Source organism: Leptosomus discolor, chromosome 3 (genome assembly GCF_034619465.1).
Source record: "Leptosomus discolor isolate bLepDis1 chromosome 3, bLepDis1.hap2, whole genome shotgun sequence".
Lineage (NCBI taxonomy): Eukaryota > Metazoa > Chordata > Aves > Leptosomiformes > Leptosomidae > Leptosomus > Leptosomus discolor.
The window spans coordinates 25019927-25038951 of record NC_141393.1 but is presented as its reverse complement, the minus strand read 5'-3'; the positions used below and the strand labels follow the sequence as shown (position 1 = coordinate 25038951).

Below are 19025 nucleotides of genomic sequence, written 5' to 3'. Positions count from 1 at the left end.
ATGCAACATATCAAGTGAGTACTATTCCCGAGGGACTGAAGCCTCAGCGATCCCATAGGACAAAGGACACAGAGAAATGTAATTGATTGTAATGAACTTGTTTGTGTGTCACCACTTGTCTCTACTGAATAAAATCAGAAGTGTTCAACACTCCATTAACACAAATTACAGGGTCCTATTCTTCTGGAGTGAGACAATAAGGCCTACACCTGCTAGTACTGTGAAGTTCTTCATCATCCCAGCATGTAGCTCAGTGACAAACATCATAGGCTTGGTCTTGCATTTGTTTCAGTATCCTAAATGCTTAGCAAATTAAATAGAACTGGTCAAATTTATTTCTGTGGCAGTTTCACTGGAATCAGTGAATCCTCTGTGAGCATGGGCACTATAGGGATGTTGCGCTAATGCTTGGAACTGATCTCATCAGAGCCCATCTTTACCCAAGCAAATTGTTGTTAGAAGAATTGTTAGAATTGTTGTTTATACAATGTAAATGCTATTTCTTTTTATGTCACTGTAACCCTCCCAGTGGCTTTGAACCACTGTGTCCTGAAGAGAAAGACAAGGAGCCTATAGAGTTCTGCACCAACAGCAATAGTCCCCACAGCTTGATGTAGGAGGTGAAGTAGGACCATGTGTTCACCTTAACAGATCTTTAACTTAGCAGACGGGGTTAGGATGGAATGAGACTGCTTGCCAAATCAGCATCTGGAATTAACATTTTGATGGAGTATCAAAGTAATGAAGACTCTGCTCATTGCAATTTGAGGGGTTTCCAGCTCAGCCAAAATGCAGCTCTTCATCATATTGTTAAAATGTTGCATCAGAGCTCAGTTAGGAGGAAATCAGCTGGTTCTGAGTCACCAGCATCTCTTTACTACCACACCACAGGAGTCCAGGCTGGCTCATCACCTATCTTTTGAATCATTTCACAGACTGCCATAAATGCATCAATCAATCTGAACTGTTTTCATATATATCAGCAAGTCAAAGTACGTAAGAGTTCCCAACCAGTCATGCTTCTGCCAGTGAAATTGTACCTATGTCCGTCTTGTGTATTTGTGGCATGATGAAAGCCAAATCTGCCTTAGAAAACCTTTTTTTAGGTGTTAGTAACTGAATGAGCTTCAGAATAAAGTCATTTTCCTGTCTAAAGGCAGGATCTCTTCTTATTTGGGAGTGGGTCTCCTATGACAAAAAAACGCCTTTAAGTGCCCTCCTCCTCTCCCCAGTTTCTGCCTGCTCCCCAGTCCTCTCCACACACCAGCATTCAGAGAGAGGGTAACCAGATAATCCTGGAGGGCGATGCCAGAGATCTTGAGGGACTTGTAGTACAGGAGAGTGCCATTCACTTCTATGTGATTATTTCCACTTAGCTTAGGATGCTTCCACCTGACAGCTGTTTTCTGATATGTGAATACAGTCAGTGGCTCTCAGTTTAGCTGGCAGAGAACAGGTGTCCACAGCCCTTCAAAGTGGGGGACAAGATTGAATGGACCGTGGAGACGGGAATGAAAGCAGTTCTCTTCAGGTCAAGGTGGTGTGTAAAGGCTAGTGTGCGTAGAAAATCTGTGCTGTCCTTGTCTTCCAGTTGGAGAGACAAGTGCACTCTCGTGACAACTTCCCCTATTGCTGAACTTCTTGTTAAAAACGTTAGAATTAAAACCACCTCAGATGTTTCCTCTACAGGCACGGGAATGATCTGAGCTATAATAATGTTTGCTTTGTTCCTTCCGCTCCCCTTCATCCTCCTCTTTCCTTTTCCACCCCACCCAGATGGCTGGGGCTGCACCAGACAAAGGCAGCAGCCCTCCTGATCCCTCTTTCAACCCAGCTATTACTGTCAAAGAACAAAAGCAAACAGCACTGGCTTGCGGATCAACCCTTTACAAAGGAGCAATAAATGGACTCTTGTGTATATGATAAAGCAAACTCTGCCTTGTCTTTTGTTAAGAGGCAGACCTTTCTGTGTTTGAACTGCTCTGAGCTGAAGAGAGTGGAGAAACCTCTGTCTACATGGCAGTAAGTCCCATGGTCAGTGGCCTTTTTGTTAGCCGTGGATTCTGCATTCTCCCTGTTTAATTGGGGAATGCTGTACGCCTCAGTCTCTGTGGCAGGTAGGAGGTCCCTATGGGGGGAGGAAGGTAGTGCTGATGGGAGAGGAAGAGAGTGGGGACATGTTTAATGTAACATGTCTTCCTTTTGAAGACAAACCAGAAAAACATGAAGAGAGTTTGAGAGAACATCGCAGATGACAGGGTCTGAAGGAGAGTCATCTCAGCTCCTCAGATCTGGTCACTCTGCCTATTTGCCACCTCTATCTTCTACCTTTCCTGAGGCATTAGATTTCTTCTAATTGTGGAGCCACCAGCCATAAGATGCTACATCAGAGGTTTCTTATTAAGGGTCAATACATGCAACCACAGTTTTAGTTGTGCACCGCAGTGGAGTGGCACACCACACTGCAGAGGTGTTACAGGGTTTCCTGGGAGGACTTGCATGGCAATTTCAATTGTATGGCACAGTGGTATTCATTGTAGGGTCTTTTGTGAGGAGTGACTGGCTATATGCCATTTTTGTCTTCACAAAGAAAGCAGTGCTTTCTCATGTGTGTTTTAAAATAAAAACCAAGTACTTTCACCATTTGAACATCAGCATTTGCCAGCAGATACCACATGGGGGGGTGTCTGCAATACAAGAAACTCCGTTTGTATTTAGTATGGGAAGTGACGCTAATGACCTGGGCTGCCACACAGGTAAATACTGCAAAAGTGTCACAGAGATGCAAACAGTGATTTCCTGATGCAACTAGTGTACACAGAAATTGTGTTGGGTGGACACTTTCCAAAAAAGATGCAGCAAAAAGAAAGCTAAGGGTAAAACCAGTCAGAATTGTGGATGCCTGTTCCTAGGGCCATTTGAACAAAAAATGTGGGTAAAAGGAAATCCCCTTATTGTCTGCCCTCTGTTTCTTGTCATTGAGAAACTATGGTTTAGAGATGCTTGTGTAGCTCTTAACACTTCGTTTTCCCCCTTTTTAACAGCTTCATGATCTGTTTAATTCACACACAGTTAAATAAGTATTATTTCAAGCAGTGTATCAGTCACAGCCCACTGCCTCTTCTCTTGCTTGCTTAATGTGTTTATCCCTTGCTCAGCCTTGGTTAGCTCTTTCTTTTGCCCTTTCTATATGCTGATCTTTTTTACTCCCTAAATATCCCTCAGATTTCCTCCTGGAGCACAGACACCCTGGTGAGGCTGCCTGCTGTTCCCAGCCCCCGAGGTAGCCCACTGCAGCTGTGCCTGCTCCTTTGTCAGACATGCAGGAAGGCTGAGGGGACAACATGAGTCTAGAGCTTTGTACCTGCGTAGAATAGGCTTTGGGGCAGTTGCTGGATTATCAGAAACATTTGCAGTACCTTATGTTGCTCCCTTCTTCCTCTTCTGAAATGCGTGGTCATCTCTGACTGCAACTGGTTTTCCCAAGCAACACCTCAACTCAAGTCCTAGCTGTGGACTTGCAAATTCTTTCGCATTGTGCTCACATTCTGCAGTGGTGTTTAAGGGTCTGCTCCTTCTTTCTGCCCCTGCTCTCGCCTCCTTTTGCCTTCCACCCTCAGTGCATGCATTGCTGCCTGACACTTGTTTTCTTTTCCTACCTAAAAATAACTACTTTCAGGCAAACTTTCAGTGCTAAGTGTCATTCCAGGCTCACATGCCAAGACACCAGTTCTTAGGCACAATTATGTGTTACAAGAGGAAAGGCAGCAAATAACACTCATCAGATCTGACATATATGTTTAGTAGAAACTACAGAAATTAAATGAGATGATGCAACAGTCTCTTCCCTCTTTGTGCATTGTTTTATTTGGGTTATTACCTCTTTAGGGAAGAATGGCTTGATATAAGTGTGATGTACCACAGGGACTTTTCCTCAAATGATTCTGGAGCCATTACAAGGTGATAAACAAAAAGCAACAGAAAGTGATAAATAAAGAGCAACAAGCACGGGAATCACTCACTCACCACTGAAATGCAAGTGTCTCGGGAAGACAAGTGGCACCGGTTTGGCAGCAACACAGGTGGTTTGGATGGGAAGGGGCAATACTGATGGAAAGTGAAGTAGATATTCGGGGAAGGAGAATACGTTCTTAGACCTTGGTGTGTAGCCGAAGCACCCAGCATGTCGTGCTCCTAGACTAGTGGCAGAAGTGTTCTGGGACCTGTAGTAGTCCAAATCATTAACGTATTGCTTTGAAGTCATACTGGAAAGATGATACCTGCAGCAGCACAACTCCTGGGCAAGGTACAAGCCTTCAGGGAAGAATGCTACCTATAGAGCTGGCCTCACTGTCTCTCGAAGCAAGTTCATTTTTTTTCTTTGGAGGACTGCCTTGGAAGGAAAATGTTAAGTGTAGCTATTCAGAGCAAGACTAAACTTGGGATGCTAAAAAACTTATGAGAGACGTTTTTTTAAAGTACATTCTCTGGGATTGGTGGGCTCTGCCCCAAACAAACACTACATTCAAAGATATGCCTTTTCTGTGATCGATGCTATCACTGACATAGTCTTGCTTCTCTTTCTTAAAGGACTGATTTACTCTGGGATTTATGTGATTGATTCTGAAAAGTGGTCTCGTGTCACAAAGAGAAAAAATACTGAATGACATTTGGTCTGAATTCAGCATCTTGTAAAAGGACAACATGTGGGATGTGCAAGCCTCTGGCACTCCTCCCCCACCCCTGCTGCTGTCTGCAATGAAGGATGTTATTTTGGGAATGATAGGCAGGAGGAATGAAAAGGAATGGTCTCTCTTCTAGACTTTGGGACTATGTTGAGTGTCTTGCATCTGGTCATAAATTCACATGGCCCCTCGTAAAAGGGGAGCAGGTTCTTTTCTTTTTTTCTGAAAACTTGCTTGAATTTATGTGCAATAGAAACCTACCGCAGGCAGGTTGTTTTTTTTTTGTTTGTTTGTTCCCTTTGCGTGTGAAAAACAGTAGAATATTTTAACCAATATTCTTACAGGAACTGACATGGCTTGGTTCTATCTGATTCCAGGAACTTTCTCTCCAGACAGATACGGTGGTAGATTTACTTTTACATGCACAGCGGAGAGGGAGCCAGTGTCTCCTCCCTTGCATGGCTGGCTGCTTAGCTGCAGATGGGTGGCCTTCAAACAAACCTAATTACTTCTGGTTTTGCATGAAATTGATTTCCATGCAAGGATGCTGAGTTGCTGTGTGGCTAATGGCTTTTTTCTCTTCTCTCTCTCTCTCTCTCTCTCTCTTTTTTCTTTTTCTCCCTTCTGCTTGCCATGAAAACACCTCGACAGATGTCAGTCGTATTCCAGGTAAGTGTTGCTTTTCCTGAGCTGAAAGGCTGCTCTTTAAGGAATGGTGGTGGGCAGTTGCCAGAGGCAGAAATCTTGTCCTGCTTCCTGAGAGCATTCAGAACAAATCTTCATACTGGACATCACAGGGTCTAGATTGCAAAAAGGAGGTCTTCGTAGTAGTAAAGGTCACAAACATCCCTCTTCAGAGATTACATTGTGTTGGTTGGTTAAAGGGATGTTTTTCTGAATGAAAATTAAGTTATAAATTGTTGCTTGTGTTGCTAATTAGCTGGCATTGAACACTGCATTATATACAGTTTATTTCTGATGTATCTGTGTGTAGTCTGGAGTACAAATCTAGTTCAGTCATTGTCCACCTCCTGCTGCAGTCTACTCTATTTGCTAGTCCCACTGATAATCTGTTGAGTTTCGTTTCCACTAACAAAGGGGGTTTTTGTGTTCTTTTATTTTAGGTTTTAAAAACCAGTGAAATCTTTCTGCCTGAATGTGAATGTGTGATCGTATTTAGGTATCAAAACTTTAATTCCCATCAGGGCACAAATGATTTGTTTAAAAGGAAAAAAAAATAATGTGTGTTTTATGTGCTTGTTTATGTGGGGAGTTCTTCCAAGGAAATGTTTTACCACAGAGAACTCCAAACCTCCCTCCCCAGATTGCTCTCTCATTGCTAAAAGGATCAGAGTCCCCCAACTTCAGCTACAAGGGTTAATCGAACTAGGCCACCTTACGCTGTAGTCCACATGCTGTTGCCACTGAAGCTTAAGAAACTGATTTTTACCTCATGCTCAGGCAGCTCCACCTGGTTTATCATTATGTGAAATGGAAATGAGAGCTGAGGGAAGCAGCTGGCATTGCCCTGGCTGGAGTGGGATGATGGAAGAGTCGGGGCCCTTTTCCTTCTCAGCTTTCTGCATAACTTTTGCTAAAGTCAACCTGGACCTGGAATGAGTTTTCCATTCAGTTTGCTTCTTTTCTACACTTGGATAATCAGATTTTGTGAAACACTTCAGAGAGATGCAGTGAGGGCCAGCCGCTCGGGTAGTTTCCCTGCATATTTAGCTTTTTGGCTTCTCTTGTCAGCCCCCTTTTTGTTCTGCTGAGGTCCTTTGCATTCTGTGTGCATCTCAGCTGGCAACAGTGGGGATGGAAGTGGCCAAATGGCAAATGCTGCCTGGCATGCCTTGGAAAGAAAGGCTCTGTCAACCGTAACACTGAATCTTTTCAGTGACCCATGGGGCTGAACATGTACCTTCTCTGCCCTAGTCTGAGGTGTCCAGGAACTCCTGTCTCCTCTCATATTGGCAGGATCTGACAGGACGTGCACCAAGGGCTCGAGGTCATGAGTCTTTCCACCAAATCCTGAAGCTGTTGGTGTCTGTGGCAGAGGAGGATGGTTGAACTGGGAGGGCATGGCCTTGCTATGCTCTACTAGTAGGGCTCATGATATGCCATGAACAAGTGTTGCCTCAAAGAACATCAGGGCCATCTCAAAGGCCTGTACAGTGTGTAGGGGACGATAGCATCACTAGTAGGGGCCCAAGCAGAGGTGGCGCAACCAGGACAGGACAATGCTGCTGTTACTGTGGGCACCCTGGAGTGGTCTATCCTTCTGCTCTCTGAATGGGCTCCTCTGTCCCACTGCCCTCTTATTCTCGTAATTTATATGCTTGGGTGTGTGTTTTTTATTCTCCCCATTGCTCATATACCTGTTCTTGTTCTCAGGACTGCCGTGTACTTTCTCACGTGGATTCACATGTGAATGCTCTTTTCCATGTGCTTGCACACTCATCTGTAAATTTTCAGTCTGACAGTTACCCACACCTCATTATTTGGCTCTGTAGCTGTTTGCTTCTAGTCTAATCCCTCTGCTCAGCTCCCACTGGGAAGGACACTGGCATTGCTGTGTGACTGGGCAGCGACGTGGACTACCAGGATTTGGGTGTGCACTTCTCCTCTCTGTCTGTGCAGACACTTGTTCCAATTTGGCCATCTGGCTATCTGTATCGTGAGGACAGAGCCCTGGGTCCCTGTCAAAATGGTTACTTTCACCATCCACTGTTTGCAAGACAAATTAGGGATTTTATGAGCTGATGGTAACTACCCACAGGCAGCAGAAGTGCTGTAAAGAGCCCATTGATTAACTGAGTATTTTTTGTTGTTGAATAGACTGGTTAGAATTCCCCCACAAGAGAAGGTAGCTCTGAATACTCTAGTGCTGGCAGCAGTGGGGACCACAGGGCTCTGCTGGGCGCAGTTCCTGCAATGTGCAAAAAAGTTGGTCTTGTTCAAAGTAAACAGAAATGTGTAGTATGAGCCTTCCCTGGCTGTGAGATCTCTGCTTATGAAGAAGGGGTACTCAGGCAACAGGGGCTGGTGTGCTACTCTCCTTTCAAGAGCCAACTGAAGATCCCATCTGACTTATTTCACATGTGAAAGGAGTTTGTCAGATGTTAGCCCAGCTACCCTGCAAATGTTATGTCCCCAGTCACAAAACAGCAACACCAGACTCGAAGCAGCAAAGTCAAGTATTTAGAGCAGGGCCATGGAATTGGGACTGCTACTGTCTGTACTCTGCTGGGTCACTGATTCACTGTGTTGTGTAGAGGAGAGATACCTTCTCCTTTCAGTACTTCAGTTTGCCCTTTGGACTTATAGCTACAACTTCACCTCACCTTCACAACATGCTTGGAGATCTTGGGCTGAACATTATGGAGGTTAAGAGCCTTATTACAGAGGTTAAGTGCCTTGGCTAGGAAGTGGTGTGCAGCACAGACTAGAATGGATGCCTCTGTCACCTCTGCACAGTATCTGCCCATTTCTTTGGACCTTCTACTCTTTGCCAGTGGTCTAGGTTCTGAAATTGTTGGGAAAAGACCAGTAGATCAAGGAGCAAGTGATATGCTCCTGTCTCACTTAGTTTTTTGGGTTCGGTTTGGGTTTCTTTCTTTTTTTTTTTTTTTTGATGGAAGAATATATGCAGGAGAAAGAGCTAAATATGGGTCGTTGATATTATGTGACTGGTACTGATACCCGGGGGTGTCGAAGTTTAAATAGTGCTTTTACTATTCATGCCATGCTTATCCCCTTTGTGTGAGACATCTTTATCTATTCATGGGGAGGAGGCTAAGAGATGAAGTTCTGGGCATTTTGCTGGCATGATTTTATTGCTGACTAGAGTTTGCATGTAACTGAATGGACACAACCCAGTAGAAATGACCTAGTTAGTTGGGGCCCTGAGGAAAAATTAGTCCTTGTTTGCCTGAACAACTCCTTCATAAGGATACAGACATCCTTCAAGGCACAAGCATACTAGCACTTTTTGGATCCAGGTCTTTAATCTTTCAATCTCCATCTTTTAATGCTTCTTTCCCTTCTTCATCTCAGGGCCTGTTATAGTCTGTCTCCCTAACTCCACGTCGTAGGGTCATTTAAGCAGTACCTGTGTGCTGGCTTCTGCTTCCTTGAAGCTGAACTCTGCTTTTTGGGCATGAAAATGTGTGAATTGTGTTTCAGCCCATCTGAAGTTTCCTATTTCCAGAAGGTACTAGGTCAGAGTAAGAATCCAGCCATACTGTATCTTCAGTGCCACTCACACAGGTGTTTGAAACCAGTTTGCACAGGCTTATGTTCTTCTTCATAGTTGCCACCGTTGTTTTCTTTCTTGCATGCCCTTTGCACAGGCACTGTCCCCAAATTGGATTCTCTTGCACTGAAGTGTGAATGTTTTTCAGCTCCATGCACACCGATTTAGAACAATATGGCAACAGCGATCACTGGGGTTGTCTAGCCCAGAAGCATCTTTTTGTGAAAATAGATGCTCTGGAAGAAGTTTAAGAAACTATGTTAGCACTGGTCTTGTCCTGATATACCTTTGTGGTTTCTAGTAGTCACTGTTTTAAGAACTTTCAGACCTGATGCTGCATCCAGATCATGGTGTTGTATAGTCATTTATGGACTTATTTTCCCTGTACATGTCCAGTCTTTGTTTTTCTTAATCCATTTATATTTTTTACTCCACAGTATCCTGTGATAACAAATCCCATTGTTTAATCATTCAAATGTGGAAAGTACTTTCTTTCACTTTTTTTTACACCTATTACTTGAGAGTTTCATTCAGTAAGTCCTATTCCTTGTGTTCTGACAAATAGGGAAAAATAATTCCCTGTTCACCTGCTCTGTATTATTTGGGATTTTACTTGTACCATATTTATTGTGAGAGATGTCTTTTCCAAGCTGAAGAATTCTGTTCCCAGTTTGTGCACCTGCTTGATCAGGTGCTCTGATTTGCAATGATACTCATCTTATAGGTCAGCCATAGAATGCACTCACCCTCAGCTCTTGCTACCTGCACATGTTCTGTTGTGCATGTGACCATCTTTGTGAACACTTGCATGTTTATTTTCGTGCTTTCAAACACTACAATGTTTGTAGCCCTCCTGATAGGAATAGGCCACGTGCAGTATCAGAATGCTGTTTCTGCCATGGGGGAAAGGAGATAGCATGGTTTGATCACTGTTTCTGCCCATAGACATTGGGGTAAATGACTTTCTCGTTGGCTTCTACCTCATGCTCTTATTCCTTTGATCACTCAGAGTAGGTGTCACTCACCCTGACTCACCGCCCCCGATAATGACAACACCTATCCTGCAGTTACATAGCAGAGGAAGCAAAGTGGATGGAAAAGCAGAGCTAGCACAGCTGTTGTGTGTAATTGGATTGGAAGTGGGCCTCCGGCTACAATAACAAAAACTGCACTCCCGGCTGGCCTCACTGCTGGGGCCTGCGAGGAGCCCCTTGGCTGTTGGGCATATCATGGCTGAATCAAACAGAAATGACTACTCCCCAGCCTGTGCTAATGCTTTGCCCAGTTAGAAAAACAAGCACCGTGTATGCCAGCAGCCAAGGAATCAGGTCATCCTCTTGGCAAAGCTGACATGTCTAGCAGGTAAAAGGTCTGAACTAGGCCTCAGAATGATTTTTCCTCTTCATCCATTCTTTATGTCTCTCAAGACAAGGGTTTTGCTTCTTCTGCTGAGTCCCATCCTTTGGCCCTGCTGGAATGCCCTCTTTTTTGGTACAAGGGGACTCTTAGGGGTCTTCCTTGGTCTTTGGGTTTTAGAAAACCTCATGATGCCTATTTTAAGAAATACCACATGGGAGATGAGGTACTTAGGTCTTCTCCCTAACTAGAAAAGGGAACTGCTGGTGGAGCTGGGGTAGGAGGCTCAGAAGAGGAAAAAAAGCCTATTTCTTAAAGAATTGCTGGGTTTTGGAAATTAGTAAAGGACAACAGACTCCATCACTCATCGGAGTGTTCTTCTGTGTAGATGTCATTTTATTTTTCGGAGAATCCCTGGTTTGCATGATTCCTTTATTCAGCTCTGCTGTAAAGGATTTGCGTGTATATCTTGGACTAGAGGGCATGATGCCCTGCCTCAGGCATACATTGCACCTGGCCCTGTTATTGTTTGAGTAGGTCATGGAGCCTGATACCCAGGAAAGGATACTCTGTGGGCAAGCCTGCCCCTGGGGTGCGCTGGGCTGATGCTGCTGCCTGGCAGTCTCTCTGCCCGTTCATTAAGAGCTTTTGGGCTAATCATCTAGCAGCATCATTAGAAGGGAAATGCTGCCCGCCTTGACAGAGCAATTCAGCAGTGCATGGACACCTACGCACATGTGCACAGCCCCAGAGCATGGGCCCAGCAACACGGGACAAGATATAAATAACTAAATGAAGGAGCCCATCTTCCTTTGTTGCCGCAAACAGTTGTCACTCTCAGCTGTGTTTTGTGCTCTCCCCATCTTCTTAGATTTTGTGGCTTTATTTTTCCGTTTTATGTGCTAAGTACCCAAACATAGTGCTGGGGTGGGGGCGCAGTGGGGACAAGGTTCAGACTGCCTCCAAGGTTTTCTTCATTTTCTCCTCCACCCTGAAAACTGTCCCCAGTAAATCCTTAAAGATGAGGACTGCTGTTTAACTACATTGCTCTTTCATATCATTGTGCTTTGAAGCTACTTTAAAAAATATCTTTCTGTCTTCATAAGAATCCAGTGTTGGCCCTTGATACTTTGTACAATTAGAGCCACTTAATCTTACTATTTTGATATAGAAAACAGATGGTTTACAATTAAGAAAAAATGTAGTTCTTTGAAATGCTGCTTTGAGATCAACAGAGATGAATGATAACCTTTATGAAAATAGTACTGATTTGGTAGTAGGTTAAAGAAATACCAAAAAAACTCTCAGACCTAAATAGGAAGAGTCAGTTGGCAGGCGTAAATCATGGCCAGAGAGCAGAATTTATATGTCTGTCTGCCCTCAGCAAAGGATGTATTATTTTAATAACAAATCAATGTTCTGAAGAAGCAGGCCACTTTCTCTTCATATTACTGCTGAAATTTTGAAGAAGCTGGGGCTCCAGAGGCTGAGCAGATGCTTATGATTACCTAAGAAACCTGTTGAGAGCCATCTTCTTAAGCCATGCACTTGTCCTTACTGTCACTCACGTTCGAAGTTTAGGAATAGCAAGTCACCAGATTCTTGACTTTGACATAAAATTTCTTTGCAGACAGATACTCTGAGGTTTTCCTAAACCTTTTCCAGAGCACTTGCTATCCACCATTTTTGTTGGGCAGCAGTTGTGCCCAGCCAGTAGATTATTGTAAGAATGACTAGATTGGTTTAGAAAAACCATGCAACCCCTTGACCATTGTGGCTCATGCAAGTTTGTGTCAGCCTTTTCCCAGTTCTACACTGGCTGGGTTTGCAGCCCGGAGGCTTTAGTCAGGGTTTCCTGTTGAACAAATCCAAGACTAAAAGAAAAGCATGTTTCACCTGGATTTAGGTGGAAACTCAGATTTTCTTACAGGATTCCCCTGGATGGGGTGGCTATTGGCACAAAAAATGGTTGTGTATATAAATAACATGCTTTGGGGCATGATGAGTTAATTTAGCGTCCTGAGCCTGCAGAAAGCTTTGCTGGCCTTTATGGTTGATGCCCAAATAACATGGTGATAAGTGTCCCCCCAGTTCTGGCAAAATCTGGTCTAGTTTGCAGGTCTGAACAATTGTCACACCTCTTGCATTGGTTTGTTGGATGCTCTATAAAATTATTGTAGTCCAATAGAAAGTGCTACCCCATGCCACCTTAAGATGACTTTGACTTTTATGATTTGAGAAGAGTTTTATTGTCTTGTCATGTCTTGGTTCTGTTGTAAAGCTGAGACAATGATGTCAGTTCACGTTTTCCTTGTTGATTTTACTGTGACTAATTTGGGGCCTTTGTTACACATGCTGCAAATGTCACAGATTTTAGATCTCAATGGTTGAAGGTTTTGGTTGTTAATGACATTTTGTTGGAGATAAATACACTCATTTTCACTCCTACTTTAAATTTCAAGGGAGGAAAATTTTCAGATGAGAAAAGCTGATATGTTATTTCATTATTTATGTTATTATTCTATCTAATAATGAATCTGGAATTCTGGTGGTGTTCTCTTTGTTAAAATAAGGATCTGTGTTGATGGACAGCTTTACTTAAGAGATAATATTGCGTATTGGGGTTTTGCTACATCTCCAAGTCTGCCCTCCTTTTTCTTCCTGTTTTAAAAAGGAAGAAGTAGCTTTTTTTTGGGGGGTGGGGGGGGTGGGGGGGGGGGTGGGGGGGAGGCATTTTTTATAATTAATCTCCCTGCTTCCATTGTCCAGTTAGGACTAGAAGATCTGGTACACACAATACCACAGCTGGTGTTGTATTTCATATTTGTCAAGAAGCAGAGAGAGTCGGAATATTTCTTAGGCATACTTTTTTTCCCAGTCATTTGAACCAAGGCCAAACCAGGGCCAGAATAGTGGGTACATTTGACGTGTGTGCCCGTTCCTGGACTGCAGGCAAAAGGCTCTGGGCTGCTCCTGGCTGATGCACCTGACAGATACGGCACACAGCATTTGCCTTCGGGGGATAACGACAAAAGGGGAGTTAACAGTCCTGACATTTTGGGGTTTTTATAGCTCCTCTGCGGCTGGTGGAGAGAAGGGGTCTTCTCATGGTATGATTCAGTGTGTTTAATGCAGACTGTTGCTTTGAACCCTGTCAGGATGTTTCTCTTTGTCAGTGTCCCATCTCCTCAAGTAGACAAGGCCCCTGCCATCCCCAGCAGCTGCACCTGTTGTGTCTCTTAGCCATGGCTTTCCTTCCCCACAGTGTAAAGGGCTGAGGGCTTGGGACTTCTATCTCTACTCTGCGTCTGATGTCCCTTCACTGTTCCGCCAGCTTCAGCTCCACGTCATACTGCCACCTTCTTGCCTTTTCTCCCTTTTCACCATTTCTACAGGGTCTCTGTGCTTTGTAGATCCTAACAATTATACTTTTGTCTTTTCATCTTTTACAGTGCCTTTTACAGTAACTTTCAAGTGCCCATTTGTTCAGACCTAAGATTTGCCTATCAAGAATGATGGGGTCAGTGACCATAAATAGAGACACAAATTCAACCCACTTTACTAGCAGAGCAAAACAGTTCAGTGAAATTATATCTTGTAATTTAGACCAGAAATATGTCCTACAGTATCAGATCTGCTATGTTTATTTATAGCTAAAAAACCTAAAAAATTCTAAACCTATGTTGTATTTCTGATTATTTTTTCTAAATCCACAATAATCTTCAAGAACATTAAGATATTTGCATTCCTTAGACTGTACAATTATTAATCCCCTTATCTGGTTTGGAGTTCTCTGTGGGTGAACATATTCTTGGGATGATCTGGATTTTAGATTTCTCCATCAGACACAAAGGAAAAATATAAAAGAGAGAGAAATAAACAAATTCAAACTCAGCATGCTGCTTGTTGAAAATTCTCATTCTAATAAATTCATTTGACCTCTCAGTCTTCGTGAAATTAAAAAAGTCACAGCCCTGTTTGGTTAATAAACTGACTTAAGAAGAGTGTGTGTGGGGGGGTGTGTGTATGCATGTATCAAAATCCCTGCCATACTAAGTGCTATGAGAGGTAGGAGATACGGAGAAGGAATCAAGCTAAGTGAAAAAGGTCAGGAAACCAAGTACAAATGGACTGAGTGGGTAGGACTTGATTTTTATTATGTTAGTTCTGTGATATCATGTGTCACAAAATTAACTAATGTGTCAGTTGATGCTTAATGGATTGGACATGAATATATACAATAATATCTAAACAATATTGTGTGAATACAATTGTAAATATATTTGAAAATTTGGGCTAGAAATGGATTTTAATTGAAACAAAAAAGTTTTATACCAGAAAGAGTTATTGGACAGAGACTGGAACAGCCCAAGTGACCACCACAGCCCCATCTACAGAGCTGACAGTGACTGTCACTGCTGAGGGGAGCTGTGGTGCTTTCTGGCTTTACCTTGCACTATGAAAACAAAGAGCAGCTTTAGCTATAGAGCCTTAAAGTAACACACTGCCTTCGGAAGTCGAATCTCGAGTTCTTCCCGGAAAGGAAATGGAATAGCGTTAAAAATAGGTTACAGGTAATTTTTTTAGTCCTTGCCAGGTCTAGTGTACTGGTGTCTAATTAATAAGTGTGACCAGTGTTGACCAACTCCTAAAAATACATGCTGAAGCCACCATGTTCAAGAATGAGGATAGCTTTGTGTGTGTATGTATGCATTTAGCCCAGATGTTTTGTCTGAATCAGATGTGGTGGGATCGTGGCCTCCCTTTCACTGACCACTGCAGCTTTGAATTTTAAGTCTTTAGCTGAAGAGAAGTTATTTCTATAGCTCTCCAGAGGAATGAATACTCCCTGCAGACCTTGGCTTTCCTAGCTCATTTAGCCATACCGGTGTGCAGTGCCTCTGGAGTCTCTCCCCAAGGGATAAGATGAACCTCAAACACAGTTCTGCAACTGCTAAGAGGTTTTTTCTACCTGTGACAGATGCTTTCCTGCTCAGTGTGGAATGCAGCACTTGCACATGTGTGTGCCCTGTGTGCTACACCCGTACTTGATCTAGTTCAAGTATGTGAGCTCCATGGATATTGCTGCTGCTTTTTCTGTTTTGTTCTTTTTTTCTTACTTCCTTTCTCTCTCTCTCTCCCTCTCTCTTTCAAAGGCCTCTCACACCTGATGATGGGTGAACAAGGTAAGTGCTTTGACTTTCTCTTTGTTTCAGTCACAGATCATGAAAGAGTTTTGTCCCTGCTGCTTTTCTGAGCTGGGCTTTGCATGACAAAAGCAACTAAGCCTACTGGGTGCCAGTCAAGCCGTTTGCATTTTTGCCATGACTACTTGTTAGCCTGGGACTCAGGTGCCCAGGAGGGAGCATGAAATTATTCCATGGACAGTAAAGAGGTATGCTTCCCTCTTCCATACAGCCCACCAACTATTTTATCTTGGCATTTCTTTCTTCTTGTGCCAGCTGTAATGACTCCCGCTTCTGCCAGGTAAATGTGGACCTCAATGTTGGTCTTTATTTTTAAGAGTGCAATTATTACAAAAAATATGTTAGTAGCCCTCATGGCATGGTCCTAACACATTATGAATCCTGAGGAAAATTTCATATAATGGCCTGTAAGTCCTGTGACTGCAATTTAAAATATTCAAATATGCACAGAGCAAAATGGTTTAGAAAAAGAGCAGGGCTAACCCCAGGTTGGGCTACAAATGGGATCTAGGCCTTTATCAGAGTTCACATTTTAATATCTCAACCTGGATTATGTTACAGATCTATTGGCTATGACATGATGGGATCATTACTCCCATTTTGCACTATGGAGGTGTGGAGCAAAAAGCTGGTGAGGAGAGGCAAGGTGAGAAGAGGGGTGATTCTGTTGTCCTCTGACAGAGTCAGCATTTTGCTGAGGGAGGAGCCAGTAGTGCTGGTGATGCATTCTAGACTTGCAAATGCAGGCGTGAAATGGTTGAAGACTTAATGCGAGGTGTGTGCACATGGAGCACTAGGAAGACCAAACCAACTGTTTGTCTGTGGGGAGAAAATGTGAGTTTTGACTCTAAAGCCTGATGAGGCTTTCCTAGGCCAGATGTACACAATAGTGTTTTTGCCATTAAGTGAACATGTATCTGAGGTTAGGCAGTCCAAAGAGTTAGTAAGATAGAGCGTAGTGCCTGTGAAGGCTCAAGAGTAATTAAGTGAATAAAAGACACATAGTTTCTATGTATCCCGCTGAAATGTAGAGGAGTTTAGGACATAATCCCTTTTTATTCTGTGGTTCAAGGCAGATGTCTGCTCTGAAAGAAACAGTCAGAAGTGAAGTTGGAGCTCAGTCTTCAGTTTCTGTACTGCTTAGCATCCCTATGTGGTGGGAAAGGCAGGAAAACAAGGCTCTTCATGAGCACATGTCAAACCCAAGGTATTTCGCATGTGGAGTATCTGGCTGAGCTCTAGGAAACATTGAGCTCCTTCTCTATTCCCACTTACTGTTCAGCTGGGCTTATGGCTCAAAGGTCATGCTTGTTGAAGGAGTATCCAGCAGACAGGTCCCTTCAGCATGTGCTAGTTGCTCAGGATGTAGTTGACTAGGGCAAGCTGTTTGCAGAGGAAGGACGATGGCATGTTGGGAGTGATCAGCACAGCAGACTTTCATGGCCACTTTCATTCTCAATAACACTGAGCATATCTTTATAGCAGTCTGTGATTTAGCACTGGATTATATAAACAGATGCACTTGGCCATTTAAATTACAAGTTGCAACCCAGCTGGCTCATGAAGACTTGTGTGACCTATTCAGGCCTGTATGATTGTCATCAGCCCTTTCTATACATGCTCCCTTGCCTGGCAAAAAAATGTGAAAACTATTTGCTTCTGGCAACTTTAGCCACCCTTATTTATCCATGACACATCAGGGAACAGCGGCCTCTCTTTTCTTGCCAACCAACTCACAGATATTCCCTTTTGATAAATATTTACTCTCTATAAAAATACGATGGATATAAAATATGTAAATGTATATGCGTGAGTAAATATGCAATGTCAACATTATATACAAATACATTAGCTCTGGTAGGTGAAAAGTGTTTAGCAAATATATTACCATGAGATTTACTTTTTTTTCTGTCCTACTGTGTTGTTTCCCTTGCTGTTTTGAATTTGACGTGGAATGAGGCATATCACTGGCGTGCTATTGCATGAGGGGTTTGCATTTCTCAGTAGAAAATCAAATTAAAGCCAAAGGGCTTAACCAGGCAGTTGCTGGTTGTGCTGTCAGTTGTTTAAGCCTTGCTTTGTGCTTTAGTTGTGGTGTGCCTCTCATTTTTCCCTTGACATTGTGGTTTGTTGGGTTTGGCTGCAACATAAATATGCTTGTTTTCTTGTTTTTGTAAGTATGGCCAGTGACATAATTTTCTGGTTTTTATGCTTCCTCCTTCTCTTCTCTTTTGCTTGCTCCATGATGGACACCCCTCTTGTTCCTCCTTTTAACTGGACGCACACCTTCCTGTCTGTAGGTAGAAGTAAAGGTAGAGATTGCGTTCTTTCTAAGACTTAATTGCTTGTAAAATGTTTGTTTATCAATGGAAAAATTGTATTTTTATGACTGTGATTCATATTGGAACTCAATGCCTTTACTTTTAAAAGTTTCTTAACAATCTTTTGTATTGAATTACGGAAGAAATATTTATTAAGATGAATGCTTTGAGGCCTTCTTAAGAGATGTTTTCTCCCTGTTCACACTAAGTATGTGCTGCACAGTGTCAGGCTGCCTGTTGCTGGTGATGCTGTGGTGCAAAGAGACTGTGAGTTCAGTCGAAGACAGAGCCAGAGGCCAGTGAGCTGGTACTGCTGACTCTTTGACTCTTGCACTGGAGTGATGCCACTGCTTGGGATTTGGCACTGTTGTTGGTGGAAGCAGACCTGAACTTGTCCAGTACCCTTCAAAGATGGAGGTCTTTTGAGCTATCATTTCTCCCCCAACTCTGCTTCCCATCCTCTCTGTTAGCAAAAAGGTGTTTTTCGAAGAGAAATTGAGTTGCAAAAGGCTGCAGAGGAAACAGAAGTAATCAGTACTGCTAAACAGAGAGGACCAAATTCAGCAACAGGGCTTGTAAGCTGCTCTGGGGCTCCAGGTTGCTCTTCAGCAGTTCACACCTATCTTTAGCATGCAGAGGGCAGTCATCCATCCCTAATCAAAACTGCCAAAAAGGCAAAATGCTGCAAACCTGCTGTGGGTCTCCAACTGAACTGGAGGGAAGGGTGAAGATTAATTGATAAATTATAAGCACTGCTCAAGGAAAATCCATTTCCTTGTCCTATTTTCCAATGAGATAAAGAGAATAGAAGGTTTTATTGTGCTGGGTCTTACTCCTTTTCAACAAATACACTGCTGAAGAACCTGATCTATTGATCAGCATGATTTGAACACTTTGGAGGATGTTGTGTCTGTCCATACCAATAAGACATTGGGGGATGAAATGACTAATTGTACTACTATGAATTTGGGAGGATAGGAGAGCTCAGAGGATTTGTTCATAATAATGTTCCTTTGAGGCAGAAGCAGTCTTTGCCCAGTGATCACTACTTCTGTAAAACCTGAATTGTGGGGAGCCCAATAGCATATTAAACACTTTCTCTTTGTATGGTTCCTTTTTTTCTGATAACCTGCCTTCTTCTAACAAGTTTGTATTGTTGGATTATCTTTGATGGGGTACATCATGTATTCCATATTACTTG

General features: G+C 43.0%; 1 protein-coding gene across 7 annotated transcripts in view; it reads left to right on the top strand.

The window, feature by feature from the left end:
* The window catches only part of NRXN3 (neurexin 3), a 969254-nt gene that overhangs the window by 27696 nt on the left and 922533 nt on the right, over positions 1 to 19025 (top strand). For 3 of the 7 annotated variants that reach the window (XM_086462627.1, XM_086462623.1, XM_086462622.1), the window contains exons 2-4: positions 5337 to 5354; positions 15453 to 15482; positions 17804 to 17815. The exons of 1 other annotated variant lie outside the window; for it this stretch is intronic. In XM_086462627.1, the coding sequence (XP_086318753.1) occupies positions 5337 to 5354; positions 15453 to 15482; positions 17804 to 17815 (60 nt within the window). The remainder of the gene's footprint in view (positions 1 to 5336; positions 5355 to 15452; positions 15483 to 17803; positions 17816 to 19025) is intronic. 3 more of the 7 variants (XM_086462626.1, XM_086462625.1, XM_086462624.1) reach the window with 1 other exon arrangement.